The sequence below is a fragment of the Mirounga leonina genome, unplaced genomic scaffold (assembly GCF_011800145.1).
Source record: "Mirounga leonina isolate KUSES-001 unplaced genomic scaffold, KU_Mleo_1.0 Mir_101283, whole genome shotgun sequence".
NCBI classification, from domain to species: domain Eukaryota; kingdom Metazoa; phylum Chordata; class Mammalia; order Carnivora; family Phocidae; genus Mirounga; species Mirounga leonina.
The window spans coordinates 373,477-392,800 of NW_023270096.1; the positions used below are offsets into that span (position 1 = coordinate 373,477).

A 19,324-nucleotide genomic window follows, 5' to 3' on the forward strand; every position below is an offset into this window, starting at 1 on the left:
GTCCATTGATGGGTGAAGGGATACAGAAGATTATAAATAGTTAAAATCACACAATGGAATTTTATCCAGCCATAACAAAGGAAATTTTGACATTTGTGACAGCATGGGTGAAACTTGAGGGCATTATGCTAAGTGAAATAAGTCAGAGAAAGATACATACATATGATCTCACATATGTAAAACACAAAAAATGTCAAACTCATAGGAATAGAGTAGATTTATGTTTTTTAGGACCTGTGGGGTATGGAAAACAGGGAGATAATTGATCAATGGGTACAAACTTTCAGTTATAAGATTAATAAGTTCTGAGGATCTAATATACAGAGTGGTGACTGTAGCTAACAAAATTGTATTATATATTTCAAATTTGCTAGAGAGTAGTTCTTAAAGGTTCTCAATACACACATTATCTGAGACAATGTGTTAACTTTATTATCATTTCACAACATACACATATATTAAATCATCACAATATACACCTTAAATTTACACAGTGTTGTCAATTATACCTCAATAAGGCTGACAAAAAGAAAAAATAATGCTGAAATCCTCCTAAATTTGGAAAAACCCACAGATTCAAGGACATAAATGAATCTCAAATATGATAAACCTAGAAAATCCACACGAAGAGATGCCAAAGTAACTTCTGAAACCTTTTCACAAGAATAGAGAAAGGGGAATCCTCTTACACTGTTGGTGGGAATCCAAACTGGTGTAGCCACTCTAGAGAATAGTATGGACGTTACTCAAAAAGTTAAAAATAGAATTATCCTACAACCCTGCTATTGCACTACTAGGTATTTACCCAAAGGATACAAAAATACAGATTCAAAGGGTTATATGCACCCTGATATTTATAGTAGCATTATCAACAATAGTCAAACTATAGAAATAGCCCAAATGTCCATCAACTCATGCATAGATAAAGAAGATGTGGAATGAATATATATATTCAAGTCTTGCTTGAATACATATATATATATGTATTACTAAGCCATCATAAAGAATGAAATCTTACCATTTACAATGATGTGGATGAAGTTATAGTGTATTATGTTAAGCAAAATCAGTCAGTGAAAGACAAGTACCATATGATTTTAGTCATGTGCAATTTAAGAAACAAATATGAACATATGGGAAAGGAAAAAAGAGAGAGGGAAGCAAACCACAAAAGACTCTTGATAGAGAACTGAGGGCTGAGGGAGGGAGGGGTTGGGAGATAGCCTAAATGGGTGATGGGTATTTGGGAGGGCACTTGTTATGATGGGCACTGGGTGTTATATGTAAGTGATGAATCACTAAATTCTACTCCTGAAACCAATATTACACTATATATTAACTAAATAGAATTTAAATAAAAATTAAAAAAAAAAAATCACTACAGGGGCACCTGGGTGGCTTAGTCAGTTAAGTGTCTGTCTTCAGTTCAGGTCATGATCTCAGGGTTCTGGGATCGAGTCCCGCATTGGGTTCCCTGCTCAGTGGGGACTCCACTTCTCTCCCCTGCTCATGCTCTCTCTCTCTCTTTTGCTTATTCACTTTCTCTGAAATAAATAAATAAAACCTTAAAAAAAACCCACTACAAATAAATCAAGGTGGAATTCCCCTAAATGTCCAAATATTCAGCAGGAAGGGAAGAAAAGAGCATAGAGGAATAAGAACATATGGAAACATGGGGCACCTTGGTGGTTTGGTCGGTTAAGTGTCTGACTTCAGCTCAGGTCATGATCTCAGGTTCCTGGAATCAAGTCCTGTGTTGGGCTCTATGCTCACTGGGGAGTCTGCTTGTCCCTCTCCCTCTGCCCATCCCCCTGCTTGTGCTCTCTTTGTCTCTCTCTCAAATAAATAATAAAATCTTAAAAAAAAAAAAAACAAGGAAACAAACAGAAGACAAGTAGTAAAATGATAGGCTTAAAGGAGTTTATCACCACTGAACCAGCCTTATAAGTAATGTTAAAGAGACTTTTAAAATGGAAAAGAAAAAGGCCATAGCTACAAGTAAGAAAATTATTTGAACAAAATTGTTGGTAAAAGCAAGTATATGGTATAGGTAATAGTTGAATCACTTATAAAGCTAAACATGAAGGTTAAAAGAAAAAAAATAAAATCAATTATATCTACAATACTCAAGGGATCAAAAGATGCAAAATATGTATCATATACATAAAATGTGAAGGGGGGAGTTGTACTGTTTTTACAATGTGTTCAAATTTAAGTGACTATCAACTTAATATAGACTGCTATACACATAGAATGTTATATGTGAATGTCATCGTAACCGCAAGTCAAAATCCTATAATAGATAAAAAATAGAAAGCAATCTCAGCCATTCATTAAAAAAAGTCATCAATTTATACGAGAAAAGAGGAAGAGAACAGAGAACTATAAAAAAAATGGCATGGCAGTAAGCCCATACCTACAAATAATTATTTTACATGAAAATGGACTAACTTCAACTTCCAGGGTAGATGGCAGAGTAGGAGGATCCTAAACTCACCTTATCCCACAGATATAACTATATAACACTTGCATCAGAACAACTCAGAAAAGGTCCCAAAGACTGGCTGAACAAACTTCACAACTAAATGTAGAGGAGATCACATTGAAGAGGATAGGAAAGGTGAGGATTCAGTGGGAATATAAACCCCATGGGTCTGACCACCAGAAGGAGTAAGCTGCAGGCACAGAGAGGGGCAAGAAACAGATTATCACACTGGGGATCTTGCAGAGGGAAGAGGAAACCCATAGCATTTTTTGAGTGCTTACAACCAGTGGGACTTAAAGCCTGGAACTTAAACAATCAGTGGACTTGGCTCTGACAGAGCCCAGAGGGCAATAAGAAGCTGAGCGCCAACCTTTGAAGAGATAGCACATCAAACAGCCCATAGAACCAGAGCATGGAAGCAGCAAGTTGAAAGTCACCTGGGGTGTATGGAAGGGAAAGTTAGCTACTAATCTCAGAGTTTACTAAGGGATTTCTCCAGTAACAGAGGGACTGGCAAGTGCCCTTTCCCTCTCCTGCCCCTCATCATAAATGCACAGCCACCTGCAGGAACCAGTATGGTGCAGGCATTCACTACCTAACTTGCTTACACTGCCCTGCTCCCTCCAGCTAGCCCTGCCTCAGTCCAGATGCTGCAGATCCATTCCTCCAGAAGACATGTGCAAACCTTGCCAACACTGTATCTCCCAACGTCCTGTGGAGGAAGTGCACACCTTGTTAAAACTGCATGCTCCACCCAGGCATACTTTATATAATAGCCCCAGCCAGCCCAGTCTCCACAGCAGATGTACATCCTCAGTGGAGAAGGACCTGTATCCACTGTTTGTGGCACTGCCCCTCTACCTGCTACCTCACACATTATGGATGACCAGCCCTGGTCTTCATGGTGGTTGCATGTCCCCAGTGGAGGGGGACCAATGCCATTTAGTTAAAAGGGCACATACTGCCCACTAGTTTCAAGAAGGACATAGCTGACTTTTCTAACACAGAAAAATAGACACAGAGAGTTAGGCAAACTGAGACAGAGGAATATGTCGCAAATAAAAGAACAGGAAAAATAACAAACAAAAACAAGAAGAGACCCAAGCAAAATGGATAGAAGTAACATGCCTGAAAAAGTTCAAGTTAAAAAGTTACTATGGAATATGATAAAATAAAATTTTAAAAAGAATATAAATAAAATGCCCATATACATAAACATTTTTTCCAATTTTTTAATTGTAAAATATTAAAAACATAAAATTTACCATCCTAAAAAAAAGCTCCACAGTGTGAAGAATTTTAAAGTCATGCTCTTTTCTACTTAAATAAGAAAATAAGGTGTTCTGTGCTATCATGCTGTTTGTTTTAAAAAGTCCAATATAAAAATACTAAGACCAACTTTTTGCTGAACTAATTTTTGTAACTTATTTATCCTGTTTTTATTTATGTGACATTTGAGTGCTTTTCAAATTAAAATAATTTATCTCTCTTTAAAAAAATAAGGAACATGCCTGATAGAGAATTTAAATGATCATAAAATACTAACTGTACTAGAGAAAAGAATAGAGGACATCAGTGAGACCCTTAACAAAGAAATAGAAAACAAAAAAGAACCAATCAGAGATAACACAATAAGTGAAATAAGAAAAAATACACCTGATAGAATAAATAGCCTGATGGAAAAAGCAGGGGAATGAATTAATGAACTAGAAGACAGAATAATGCAAAGTAATCAAGTGAAAAAATAAGAGAAAAATTATGCACAATGAGAATAGACTAGTGATATCAGTGATTCCATCAAGCATAAAAATATTCACATTATAGAGATCATAGAAGGAGAAGAGAGAGAAAAATGGGCAGAAAATTTATTTGAGGAAATAATAGCTAAAAACTTCCCTAATCTGGGGAAGGAAATATACCTACAGATCCAGGAGGCACAGAGATCCCCCAACAAAATCAACCAAAGGAGGTCCACAACAAGACACATAATAATCAAAATGGCAAAAATTAATGATAAAGAAAAAAGTTTAAAAGAAGCAAGGGGAAAAAAGTTATGTACAAGGAAATCCCAATTGGGCTATCAGCAGATTTTTCAGCAGAAACTTTGCCATCTGGAAGAGAACGGCATGATATATTCAAATTGTTGAATGAAAAACGAAAGCAAAAACAAACAAACACAAAAAACTACAGTCAGGAATACTCCCTCTATCCAGCAAGACTATCATTCAGAATAGGAGATATAAAGAATTTCTCAGAAAAAAAACAAAACTAAAGGAGTTAATGACCATTAAACCAGCCCTACAAAATATTAAAAGGGACTCTTTGAGTGAAAAGGAAAGACCGTAAGTGAGAGTATAAAAAGTAAAAAGCACAAAAGCAGTAAAAAGTAATTCTACAAAATATCAGTCAAGGGATTCACAAAAAAAAAAGGATGTAAAGTATGACACCATATACATAAAGTAGAGGCAGGAGAGGAGTAAAGAATGGTTTCGAACTTGGGACACCTGGGTAGTTCAGTTGATTAAGCATCTGACTCTTGATTTTGGCTTGGGTCATGATCTCAAGGTCGTGAGAACGAGCCTCACATCAGGCTCCATGCTATGCATGGAGCCTGCTTAAGGTTCTCTCTCTACTTCTCCCTTTGCCCCCCCCCACTCATGCTCCCTTTCTATCTCTTTCTCTCTTAAAAAATGCAGATGTTATATGCAAACCTAATGGTAACCACAAATCAAAACCACTAGTAGATATGCAAAAATAAAGAGAAAGGAAACCCAGTATATCACTAAAGAAAAACAGCAAACCATGAAAGAGAGCAAGAAAAGAAAAGATTGGAGAAAAACTATAAAACAAGCACAAAAAGTAACAAAATGGTAATAAATACTTATCTATCAATAATTACTTTGAATGTAAATGGATTAAATGCTCCAAAAAAAAAAAAAAAAAAGCATATGGTGACAGAATGAATTAAAAAAAAAATCCATCTCTATGCTGCCTATGAGACTCGTTTTAGACTTAAAGACATCTGCAGGTTGAAAGTGAGGGGTTGGAGCAATATCCATCATGCAAAGATGTCAAAAGAAAGCCAGAGTAGCAATACTTATATCAGACAAAGTTGACTTTAAAACAAAGACTGTAACAAGACAAAGAAGGACACTATATAATAATAAAGGGGACAACAAGAAGATCTATCTATCTATCTAACAAGAAGATACAACAATTGCAAATCCAACAAGAAGATATAATAATTGCAAAAATTTGTGGACCCAACATGGGAGCACACAAATACATAAAACAGGGAATAACAAACATAAAGGAACTAATTGATAGGAATACAATAATAGTAGGGGAAGTTATCATACCACTTATATCAATGGACAGATCATCCAAGTAGAAATCAATGAGGAAAGAGTGGCTTTGAATGACACACTAGATCAGATGGATTTAACAGATATATTCAGACCATTCCATCCTAAACAGCAGAATGCACATTCTTTTCAAGTGCACATGTGACATTCTCCAGAAAAGATCACATAGCAGGCCACAAAATAGGTCTCAACAAATTAAAAAAACTTGAACTCATACCATGCATCTTTTCTGACCTCAATGTCATGAAACTAGAAATCAACCATGAGAAGAAAATCTGGAAAGCCTACAAATACAGGGAGGTTAAATAACATGCTACCAACCATGAATGGGTCAACCAAAAAATAATAGAAGAAATAAAAATTCATGGAAAGAAACAAAAAAGAAACACAATGGTCCAAATCTTTGGCAAGCAGCAAAAGCCGTCCAAAGAGGGAAGTTTATAGCAATACAGGCCTATCTCAAGAAGCAAGAAAAATCTCATAAAACATAAAATTTTTTACTTGATTACATCTAAAGGAGCTTGGAAAAGAAGAACAAACAAAAGCCAAAACCAGCAGAAGGAAGGAAACAATAAAGATTAGAAGAAATAAATGATATATAAACTAAAAAAAATTAAAAAATGAAAATAAATGAAACCAGGAACTGGTTCTTAGAAAAAATTAACAAAACTAATAAACATCTAGCCAGACTCATTTAAAAAAGTACTCAAATAAACAAAATCACTAATGAATGAAGAGAAATAACAACCAACATCACAGAAAAACACACAATTGTAACAAAATATTATGGAAAACTATATGCCAACAAATTAGACAATCAGAACAAAAGGATAAATTACATAAAATGATCATTTCAATAGATGCAGAAAAAGCATTTGACAAAGTACAATATCCATTCATGATAAAAACCCCCAACAAAGTAGGTTTAGCAAGAACATACCTAACATAATCAAGGCCATACCTGAAAAATCCCATAGGTAATATTACACTCAATGGAAAAGTACTGAGAGCTTTTCCCCTAAGGACAGAAATGAGACAAGGATGTCCAATTTTACCACTATTATTCAATATAGTATTGGGAGTCTAAAAAACAGCAATCAGACAACAACAACAAAAAATAAAAGGTATCGAAATTGCTAAGGAAAAAGAAAAACTTTCACTATTTGCAGATGACATGATGCTATATATAGAAACCCAAAGAGTCGACTAAAAAAACTATTAGAATTGATAAATGAATTCAGTAATTTTGGAGGATACAAAATCAATCTGTTGCATTTCTCTTTTCTTTTTTTTTTTTTTTAATTTAAATTCAATTTAGTTAACGTATACTGCATTATTAGTTTCAGGGGCAGAATTTAGTGATTCATCAGTTGCATATAACACCCAGTGCTCATTACATCACATGCCCTCCATAATGCCCATCACTCAACTATCCCATCCCCCAGCCACCTCCCGTCCAGCAACCCTGGTTTGTTTTCTATAGTTAAGAATCTCTTATGGTTTGCCTCCCTCTCTATTTTCATCTTTTTATTTTTCCTTCCTTCCCCTATGTTCATCTGTTTTATTTCTTAAATTCCACATGAGAAAAATCATATATTTGTCTTTCTCTGACTGACTTATTTCACTTAGCATAATACCCTCTAGTTCTATCCACATCATTGCAAATGGCAAGAATTACTTCTTTTTTGATAGCTGAGTAATATTCCATTGTATATATATACCACCTCTTTATCCATTCATCTGTTGATGGACATCTGGACTCTTTCCATATTTTGGTTATTGAAGACATTGCTATTATAAACATTGGGGCACATGTGCCCCATAGAATCACTATGTTTGTATCCTTTGGATAAATACCTGGTAGTGCAATTTCTGGGTCTGAGGGTAGTTCTATTTTTAACATTTGGAGGAACCTCCATACTGTTTACCAGAGTGCCTGTACCAGTTTGCATTCTCAACAACAGTGTAAGAGGGTTCCCCTCTCTCTGCATCCTCACCAACACCTGTTGTTTCCTGAATTGTTAGGTTTTAGCCATTCTGACTGGTGTAAGGGGGTATTTAACTGTGGTTTTCATTTGTATTTCCTTGATGCCGAGTGATGTTGAGCATTTTTGCAAGTGTCTGTTAGCCATTTGGATGTCTTCCTTGGAGAAATGTCTGTTCATGTCTTCTCATTTATTGACTGGATCTTTTTTCTTTTTTGAGTATTGAGTTTGATCAGATCTTTATAGAGATTGAATACTACCCTATATCTGATAAGTCACTTGCAAATATCTTCTCCCATTCCATAGGTTGCCTTTTAATTTTGTTGACTGTTTCCTTTGCTGTGCAAAACCTTTTATCCTGATGAAGTCCCAATAGTTCTTTCTGCTTCTGTTTCCCTTGCCTTTGGGGACATGTCTACTGAGAAGTGCCTGCAGCCAAGATCAAAGAGGTTGCTGCCTGTGTTCTCCTCTAGGATTTTGATGGATTCTTGTCTCATATCTAGGTCTTTCAACTATTTTGCCTTTATTTTTGTGTATAGTGTAAGACAGTGGCCCAGTTTCCATCTTCAGCATGTGCTGTCCAATTTTCTCAACACCATTTCTTGAAGACTGTCTTTTTTCTATTGAATATTCTTTCTTGCTTTGTCGAAGATTAATTGACCATAGAGTTGAGGGTCCATTACTGGGTTCTGTATTCTGTTCCATTGATTGATGTGTCCCTTTTTGTGCCAGTACAATGCTATCTTGATGATCACAGCTTTGTAATAGAGCTTGAAGTTAGGCATTGTGATGGCCCCAGCTTTGGTTTTCATTTTCAACATTCCTTTGGCTATTCAGAGTCTTTTTTAGTTCCATACAGATTTTAGGATTATTTGTTCCAGCTCTGTGAAAAATGTTGATGGTATATTGATAGGGAATGCATTGAATGTGTAGATTGCTTTGGGTAGCATAGATATTTTAACAATTTTCTTCCAATCCATCAGCATGGAATGTTTTTCCATCTCTTTGTGTCTTCTTTCATAAGTGCTCTGTAGTTTTTAGAGGACAGATCCTTTACCTCTTTGGTCAAGTTTATTCCTCCATATCTTATGATTTTTGGTACAAATGCAAATGGGATGGATTCCTTGATTTCTGTTTCTTCTGCTTCATTGTTAGTGTATAGAAGTGCAACTGACTTCTGTGCATTGATTTTATATCCTGCAAATTTGCTGAATTCCCCTATCATTTATAGCATTTTTTTCGTGGAGTCTTTTGGGTTTCTACACAGAATATCATGTCATCTGTGAAGAGTGAAAGTTTGACTTCCTATTTCCCGATTTAAATGCCTTTTATTTCTTTTAGTTGTCTGATTGCTGAGGCTAGTATTTCCAGTAATAGGATGAACAAAAGTGGTGAAAATAGACACCCATGTCATGTTTCTAATCTTAGGGGAAAAGATCTCAGTTTTTCCCCATTGAGGATGATATTCCCTGTGGGTCTTTCATATATGGCTTTTATTATATTGAGGTATTAACTAGTATCTTGGTGAGAATTTTTGTGTCCATGTTCATCAGGGATATTGGTCTGTAATTCTCAAATTTAGTGGGGTCTTTGGTTTTGGGATCAAGGTAATGCTGCCCTCATAGAATGACTTTGGAAGCTTTCCTTCCATTTCTGATTTTTGAAATAGATTGAGAAAAATAGGCATTAGTTCTTTAAATGTTTGGTAGAAATCCCCTGGGAAGCCATCCAGCCCTAGAATCTTGTTTGTTGGGAAATTTTTGACTACTAACTCAATTTCTTTGCTGGTGATGGGTCTTTTCAGGTTTTCTGTTTCTTCCTGTTTTAGTATGGTAGTTTATATGTTTTTAGGAATTTATCCAACTCTTCCAGATTGCCTAATTTCTTGGCATATACTTGCTCATAATATTCTCTTAGAATTGTTTTATTTCTTCAGTATTGGTTGTGATCTCTCCTCTTTCATTCGTGATTTTATTAATTTGGGTCCTTTCTCTGTTCTTTTTGATAAGTCTGGCTAGTGGTTTATCATTTTGTTAATTCTTTCAAAGTACCAGCTCCTAGTTTCATTGATCTGTTCTATTGTTTTTTTTTTTTTTTTAATTTTTATATCATTGATTCCTGATCTAATTTTTTTTTTTTAGATTTTATTTATTTATTCATGAGAGACAGAGAGAGAGGCAGAGGGAGAAGCAGGCTCCCAAGGAGCAGGGAGCCCAATGCGGGACTCTATCCCAGGACCCTGGGATCATGACCTGAGCCGAAGGCAGACGCTTAACCATCTGAGCCAGCCAGGCGCCCCCTGATCTAATCTTTATTACGTCTCTTCTCTTGCTAAATTTAGGCTTTATTTGCTGTTCTTTTTCCAGCTCCTTTAGGTGTAAGGTTAGGTTGTGTATTTGAGATTTTTCTTGCTTCTTGAAAAAGGTCTGCATTGCTATATTCTTCCCTCTTAGGACTGCCTTTGCTGCATCCCTAAAGTTTTGAACTGTTTTGTTTTCATTTTCATGTGGTCCCATGTATTTTTAAAATTCTTCTTTAATTTCCTGGGTTGCCCATTCATTCTTCAGTCAGATGTTCTTTAACCTCTATGTATTTGTGGTCATTCCAATTTTTTTCTTGTGGTTGACTTCAAGTTTTATAACATTGTGATCTGAAAATATGCATGGTATGATCTGAACCTTTTTGTACCATTTGAAGCCTGATTTGTGACCCAGTATGTGATGTATTCCGGCAAGTGTTCCATGTGCACTCAAGAAAAATGTGTATTCTGCTGCATTAGGATGAAATGCTCTGAATATATCTGTTATACCTCCTGTCCAGTGTGTCATTCAAAACCCTTGTTTCCTTGTTGATCTTCTGTTTAGATGATCTGTCCATTGCTGTGAGTGGGTTGTTAATGTCCCCTACTATTATTGTATTATTATCAATGAGATTCTTTAATTTTTTAATGAGTTGGTTTATATAATAGGCTGCTCCCAGGTTAGGAGCATAAATATTTACAATTGTTGGATCATCTTGTTGTATAGACCTCTTTATTATGATATAGTGTCCCTCTTCATCTCTTATTACAGTCTTTGTTTTAAATTCTAGTTTGTCTGATATAAGGATCAGTACTCCAGCTTTCTTTTGATGTCTATTGTCATGATACATTGACATCTCCACCCCCTCACATTAAATCTGGAGGTGTCTTTGGGTGTAAAATCAGTCTCATATAAGCAGAATATTGATGGGTACTGTTTTTATCCATTCTGATACCCCATGCCTTTTGATTGGAGCTTTTAGTCCATTTACATTCAGAGTAATTCTTGAAAGGTATGAATTTAGAGACATTGTATTACCTGTAAAGTCACTGTTCCTGTCGATTGTCTCTGTTCCTTTCTTGTCTTTGTTACTTTCAGGCTCTCTCTTTGCTTAAAGAATCTCCTTTAATATTTCTTGCAGGGCTGGTGTAGTGTTCACAAATTCCTTTAATTTTTGTTTGTCCTGGAAACTCTTTACCTCTACTATTCTGAATGACAGCCTTACTCAATAAAGTATTCATGGCTGTATATTTTTTCTCATTTTGCCTGTGAAATATATCATGCCAATCCTTTATGTCCTGCCAGGTCTCCCTGAACAGGTCTGCTTCCAGCATTATGTGTCTACCCTTGTAGGTTAAGGAACTCTTGTCCCAAGCTGCTTTTAGGATTTTCTCTTTATCTTTGAAATTTGCAAGCTTCACTGGTATATGTCGAATTGTTCACTTATTTTTATTTATTTTATTGATTTTGCGGAGAGTTCTCTGTACTTCCTGGTCTGTTTCCTTCCCCAGATTAGGGAAGTTCTTGGCTATATTTTTTTTCAAATAAATCTTTTGCCACTCTCTCCCGCTCCTCATCTTCTGGGACCCCTAGTATGCGGTTATCATTTCAGGTGATGGAGTTGCTGCTCTAAGGCTCCCTTTATGATCTAATAGTTTTCTTTCTCTCTTCTTTTCAGCTTCCTTATTTTCTGTCATTTTATTTTCTGTATCACTGATTTACTCTTCTGCCTTGTTTATCCTCATTTTTATAGCCTTGACCTTGACATGGGACTGCATTTCAATGATAGCATTTTTAATTTCACTCTGGCTAGATTTTAAATCTTTCATTTGTACAGCAAGGGATTCTCTAGTGTCTGCTATGCTTTTTTCAAGCCCAACTAGTATCTTTATAATTGTTGTTTAAATTCTAGTTCAGACATCTTACTTATATCCATATTGATTAAATCCCTGACAATGAGTACTACCTCCTGTTCTTTCTTTTGGGGTGAATCTCTCCATTTCATCAGTTTGTCCAGAGAAGAAGAGAAGAAAAAGAAAAAAGCAACAATAACAATAACAGACAACAACAAAACAAACAAACAAAGAAAAAAACAAACAAAACCAAAATTAGATCCTGGGTGTGTTTTGGTCTGCATGTTAAAAGAAATAGATCCCAAAATAAGAAAGAATGAAAAACTTTTACATATACCAAAATAAAATAAATACACTAAGAGAAAACAAAAATAATTATATATATGTATATGTATATATAAAATAAAAATTTTAAAAAGAACTAAAATAGAATTGAAAAAAGCAAGAAAGTAATTGAAAAAAAATAATACTGAAAGATTAAGGAAGAAAAATACAAATAATGCTATTTACTATTTTCCACAAGAGCTGAAGCTTTGCATCCTTCTATGATCAGTAAATTTGGTGCATGCCAGTAGTTCATGCTCGTCTTCTTGGGGAGGGGCCTGTTGCACTAATTCTCAGGTAGACTTGCCTCCCTTGTGCATAAGCCAGGGCAGTATAAGTGGCTCTGGATTCCACTATGTGGCACTGTTTTCTTCCCTGAAGATTTTTAGCACCGCTGGGTGGGTTTAATAGGCAGCACACCAGCACACCACTCTCTAGTCCCAAACTTCAGTGAGCCCTCACAAAAAAGCAATCACCCTTGTCTCCCCAGTCTCCATCAGAACTCTGTGTTCACCAGGATTTGACCTAGTGGTTTTATATCAGGCCTGTGGCTGAGTTTCAAAACCAGATTTTGCAGACTCTTGCAGCACAGACCTGTGCTATTCCTCCCAAGGGAGTGAGGGGGGACTCCCCATGCTTCTGCCTCTTGCTGGAACCCTCCCATGAAAGAGGTTGCACAATTTTGCATCAGTTCACAGTTAATGGCAACATAGAGAAGAAAGCTGCACCTAGACTCGCTGTTCTCAGCTTCCCCATTCCTATGCCTGGGAACTCTGCTGCATTCAGGCACCACCTGTTCTTCTTGTGCCTCCAGGGATCCTGAGACCATGCTGTTATATCTAGGATTCCCCCACACTTCGCCACCTGAACACCTTTAATCCAGAGATGTTCCTCACTGTAACAGACTCCTAAAAGTTCCAGTTTTGCATTCTGTGGCTTATATACTTTGCAGTCACCTCCTTAAGCAGCTCCCTCCCCTCTGCTGTATCCTCAGCTATACCACCCCGGATTCAAGCCTCTGCACCTCCTACCATCCAAAAGGTGGTCCCTTTTCTACTTGTAGACTTACAGCATTTGTTTTCTCAGACCTCCAATTGATTTCTCAGGTGTTCAGAATAATTTGATAATATCTAGCTGTATTTGAGGGACGAGACAAACTTTGGGTCCCCCTACTCCTCTGCCATCTTATTCCTCCTCCTGTTGCATTCTATACAATAATAATGAAGCAGCAGAAAAAGAAATTAGAAAACAGTTTCATTTACAATTGCAGCAAAAATAATACAATACTTAGGAAGGAAGCTAGCCAAAGAGGTGAGAGACCTGTAATCTGAATACTGTGCAATATTGATGAAAGATATTGAAGATAACACAGGGAAACATAAAGACATTCCATGCTTATGGATCAGATGAACAAATATTATTAAAATGTCTATTCTACCCAAAGCAATGTACACATTTAATGCAATCCCTATCAAAATAACACCAGCATTTTTCACAGAGCTGGAACAAACAATCCTAAAATTTATGATCCCAAAGTGCCAAAGCAATCTTGAAAAAGAAAAACAAATATAGAGGTATTACAATTCCAGACTTCTTGTTATATGACAAAACTGTAGTAATCAAAACAGTATCGTACTGGCACAAAAACATGCACATAAATCAATGGAACAATATAGAAATCCCAGAAGTAATCCCACATTTATGTGGTCAATTAATCTTTGACAAAGCAGGAAGGAATATCCAATGGGAAAGAGACAGTCTCTTGAACAACTGGTGTTGGGGAAACTGGTCAGCAAATGAATGAAAGTGAATCACTTTTACACCATACACAAAAACCAATTCAGAATGGATTACAGACCTAAATCTAAGACCTGAAACCATAAAAATTCTAGATGAGAGCACAGGCAGTAATGTTTCTGATATCACCCTAAGCAAAAAATTTCTAGATATGTCTCCTGAGGCAAGGGAAATAAAATTAAAAATAAACTATTGGGACTATATCAGTATAAAGAGCTTCTGCACAGTGAAGGGGAAAAAAACCAACAAAACTAAAAGGCAGTGTATTGAATGGGAGAAGATGTTTGCAAATAACATATTTAATTAAGGGCTAGTATCTAAAATATATTAATAACATAAACAACACCAAAAAAAGAGAATGTTCTAATTTTAAAAATAGGCAGAAGACATAACACATTTTTCCAAAGAAGACATACTGACGGCCAACAGACACAGGAAGAGATGCTCAACATATCTCATTATCAGGGAAATGCAAGTCAAAACTACAATGAAATATTACCTCATATCTATCAGAATGGCTAAAATAATTTTAAAAAACCACACAAGAGGGAACAAGTGTTGGCGAGGATGTGGAGAAATCGGAACCCTGTTGTGCTTTTCCTGGGAATGTAAACTGGTGGGGTCATTCTGGAAGACACTATGGAGGTTGTTCAAAAATTTAAAAACAGAAATATCCTATGATCCAGTAATTGCAATACAGGGCATTTACCCCCCAAATACTAGAACACTAATTCAAAGGGATACATGCACCCCTATGTTTATAGCAGCATTATTTACAATACCCACATTATGGAAGAAGACCAAGTGCCTGTCAGTAGACAAATGGGTAAGAAAATATGGAAATATATATTATTCAGCCATAAAAAATGAAATGTTGAATTTCAAGGATATGGATGGAACTAAAGAGTATAATGCTAAGTCAAAGAAAGACAAATACCCTATGATTTCACTCATATGTGTAATTTAAGAAACAATACAAATGAGAAAATTTTAAAAAGAGAGCTAAGCCATGAAAGTCCCATTTTAAAATTTATATTTTATATATTTTTATTTAAATTCTATTAGCCAACATATAGTACAACATTAGTTTCAGATGTAGAGTTCAGTAATTCATCAGTTGCATAAAACACCCAGTACTCATCACATCACGTGCCTTCCTTAATGACCATCAGGCAGTTACCCCATCCCCCCACCCACCTCCTCTCCAGCAACCCTTAGTTTGTTTCCCATAGTTAAGAGTCTCTCATGCTTTGTCTCCCTCTTTGATTTCTTCCCATTCTGCTTTCCCTCACTTCCCCTATGATGTTCTGTGCTGTTTCTTATATTCCACATACAAGTGAATCCATACGATAATTTTCTTTGATTGACTTACTTCACACAACATAGTACCCTCCAGTTCCATCCTCGTTGATGTGAATGGTTAACAAATAATCCTTTCTGATGACTGAGTAATATTCCATTGTATATATATACCACATTTTCTTTACCTATTCATCTGTCCATGGACATATCGGCTCCTTCCACAGTTTAGCTTTGTGGACATTGCTGCTATGAACATTGGGGTGCAGGTACCCTTTTGGATTGATACATTTGTATCTTTGGGGTAAATACCCATTAGTGCAATTGCTGGGTCATAGGGTAGCTCTATTTTTAGCTTCTTGAGGAACTTCCATACTGTTTTCCAGAGTGTCTGTACCAGCTTGCATTCCTACAAACAGTAAAAAAGGGGTTGCTTTTCTTGACATCCTCACCAACACTTGCTGTTTCCTGACTTGTTAATTTTAGCCATTCTGACTGGTGTTAGGTGGAATCTCAGTGGGGTTTTGATTTGTATTTCCCTGATCCCAAGTGATGTGGAGCATTTTTTCATGTGTCTGTTGGCCATTTGTATGTCTGCTTTGGAGAAATGTCTGTTCATGTCCTCTGCCCATTTCTCGACTGGATTATTTGGTTTTTTTTGGTGTTGAGCCTGATGAGTTCTTTATAGATCATGGATACTAGCCCTTTATCTTATATGTCACTTGCAAATGTCTTCTCCCATTCCCTAGGTTGCCTTTTAGTTTTGTTGACTGTTTCCCTTGCTGTGCAAAAGCTTTTTATCTTGATGAAGTCCCAATAGTTTGTTTTTGTTTTTGTTTCCCTTGCATTTGCTGATGTGTCTAGGAAGAAGTTGCTGCAGCTGAGGTTGAAGAGGTTTTTGCCTGCATTCTCCTCTAAGATTTTGATGGATTCCTGTCTCGCATTTAAGTCCTACATCCATTTTGATTTTATCTTTGTGTATGGTGTTAAGAAAATGGTCCAGTTTCATTCTTCTACAAGTGGCTGTACAGTGGTCTCAACACCATTTATTGAAGAGACTGTCTTTTTTCCATTGGATATTCTCTCCCGCTTTTTTGAAGATTTGTTGCCCATAGAGTTGAGGGTCCACTTCTGGGTTATCTATTCTGTTATTTGATCTGTATGTCTTTTTATGTGCTAGTTCCATAATGTCTTGATTACAGCTTTGTAATATAGCTTGAAGTCCAGCATTGTGATGCCACCAGCTTTGCTTTTCTTTTTCAACATTATTCTGGCTATTCAGGGTCTTTTCTGTTTCCATACAAATTTTAGGATTGTTTGCTCTAACTCTGAGAAAATTGCTGATGGTATTTGGATAAGGATTGCATTGAGTGTGTAGATTACTGTGGGTAGCATAGACATTTTAACAATATTTGTCCTTCCAATCAATGAACATGTAATATTTTTCCATCTCTTTGTGTCTTCCCCAATTCCTTTCATACGTGTTCTGTAGTTTCTAGAGTACAGTTCCTTTACCTCTTTGGTTAGGTTTATTCCTAGGTGTCTTACGTTTCTTGGTACAATTATAAATGGTATCAATTCCTTAATTTCCTTTCTTTAGTCTCATTGTTAGTGTAAAGAAATGCAACTGATTTCTGTGCATTGATTTTGTATCCTGCCACATTGCTGAATCACTGTATGAGTTCTAATGGTCTTGGGGTGGAATCTTTTGGGTTTTCCACATAAAGTATCATGCCATTTGCAAATAGTGAGAATTTGACTTCTTTGCCAATTTGAATAACTTTTATTTCTTTCTGTTGTCTGATTGCTGATGCTAGAACTTCTAGTACTAGGTTGAACAACAGTGGTGAGAGTGGACATCCCTGTCGTGTTCCTGACCTTAGAGGAAAAGATCTAAATTTTCCCCCATTGAGAATTATATTTACTGTGGGCTTTTCATATATGGCTTTTATGATATGGAGGTATGTTTTCTCTATCCATACACTGTGGAGAGTTTTATTTAACAAAAAACCATTCTGTATTTTTAAGAATGCTTTGTCTGCATCAATTGAGAGGATAATATGGTTCTTGTCCTTTCTTTTGTTAATGTGATGTATCACGTTGAATGATTTGTAGGTGCTGAACCACTGTTGCAGACCAGGAATAAGTCCCACTAGGTTGTGGTGAATAATCCTTTTAATGTACTGTTGAATCCTATTGACTAGTATCTTGGTGAGAAATTTGGTATCCATGTTCATCAGGGATATTGGTCTGTAATTCTCCTTTTTGGTGGAGTCTTTGTCTGGTTTGGGGATCAAGGTAATGCTGGCCTCGTAGAATCAGTTTGGAAGTTTTCCTTCCATTTCTATTTTTTTGAAACACCTTCAGAAGAATAGGTATTAATTCTTCTTTATTTATTTATTTTTTTTCCACAGGACAGGACAATAAACACCTTTATTACATGACCGAAGATAGGAGGAAGATTTATTTGCCTTTCCGGGCTTTGATTTTCCTCAGATAGAACTCTAGCTCCTTGCCCTCTAGCATGTAGCCATCTGCTTGGCCACACTGGCCTGGTCTTGAAGTGATGCATGCAAGAAGCTTGCCCTGCTGGAATTGCTCCTCCAGAAGACTGCTGATTTTGGCATTCTTTTTCCTTTCATCATATTTCTTCTGAATTTTCTTTGATAGTTTTTTGTTTAAAATCTCTTCCTCCTCGGGCGTCAGCTTGGCCCCCTTCTTGCGGCCCAGGGGCAGTGCATAGTGGGACTCGTACCACTGTCGGTACAGTGTGCTGTCAATGAGCACAATACAGTTCTTCACCAGGGTCTTGGTGCGGACCAGTTCGTTGTTGGATGCGTTGTAGACAACATCAATAATCCTTGTTTTTTGCGTACAACACTCAGAGCCCCAGGAGAAGTTCCCCACGTCTACCCTCAAGGCACGGTACTTCTTATTGCCTCCCCGGACTCGGACTGTGTGTATGCGGTGGGGGCCAATCTTAGTGTTGGCAGTGGGGCGTCCCAGCTCATACTTCCGCTTCTTGTGGTAGGGCTTTCTCTTGCCCCTGGTCTTGCAGCGCTTGTGCCAGTTGTCCCGAGAGATGCCCATCTCCCTCGGCGCTGGCTGTGAAAGAGTTAATTCTTCTTTAAATGTTAGGTAGAATTCCCCTGGGAAGCCATCTGGCCCTGGACTCTTGTTTTTTAGGAAATTTTTCATTATTGCTTCAATTTCCTTGCTGGTTTTGGGTCTATTCAGATTTTCTATTTCTTTCTGTTTCAGTTTTGGTAGTTTATATGTTTCTAGGAATCTATCCATTCCTTCCAGATTGCCTAATTTGTTGGCATATAGTTGCTCATAGTACATTCTTAAAATTGTTTGCATTTCCTTGGTGTCGGTCGTGATCGCATTTCTTTCATTCATGATTTTAATTTGGGTCCTTTCTCTTCTATTTTTGATAAGTCTGGCTAGGGGGTTATCTATCTCATTAATTCTTTATAGAATCAGCTCCTAGTTTTTTGATCTGTTCCTCTGTTCTTTTGGTTTCTATGTCATTGTTTTCTGCTCTGATCTTTCTTATATCTTGTCTCCTGCTTGATTTAGGCTTTATTTGTTGGTCTCTATCCCATTACTTTTGGTGTAAGATTAGTTTGTGTATTTGAGACTTTTCTTGTTTCTTGGGAAAGGTTTGTATCCTTTTAGGACTGCCTTTGCTGCATCCCAAAGATTTTGAACATTTGTGTTTCATTTTCATTTGTTTCCCTGAAGTTTTTAATTCTTCTTTAATTTCCTGGTTGACCCATGCATTCTTTTATTTTATTTTATTTTATTTATTTTTTAAATTTCTTTCTTTCTTTCTTTCTTTCTTTCTTTCTTTCTTTCTTTCTTTCTTTCTTTCTTTCTTTCTTTCTTTCTTTCTTTCTTTCTTTCTTTCTTT

The 19,324-nt window shown here is 36.5% G+C and overlaps 1 protein-coding gene across 1 annotated transcript; it reads right to left on the bottom strand.

Annotated features, from left to right (window-relative positions):
* Positions 1-17,822: 17,822 nt before the first annotated feature.
* LOC118014311 (40S ribosomal protein S8-like) lies at positions 17,823-18,508 on the bottom strand. Its single transcript, XM_035010544.1, has one exon. It carries the CDS (start codon positions 18,496-18,498, stop codon positions 17,872-17,874), a length of 627 nt encoding a protein of 208 aa, XP_034866435.1. The 5' UTR covers positions 18,499-18,508; the 3' UTR covers positions 17,823-17,871.
* Positions 18,509-19,324: the final 816 nt, after the last annotated feature.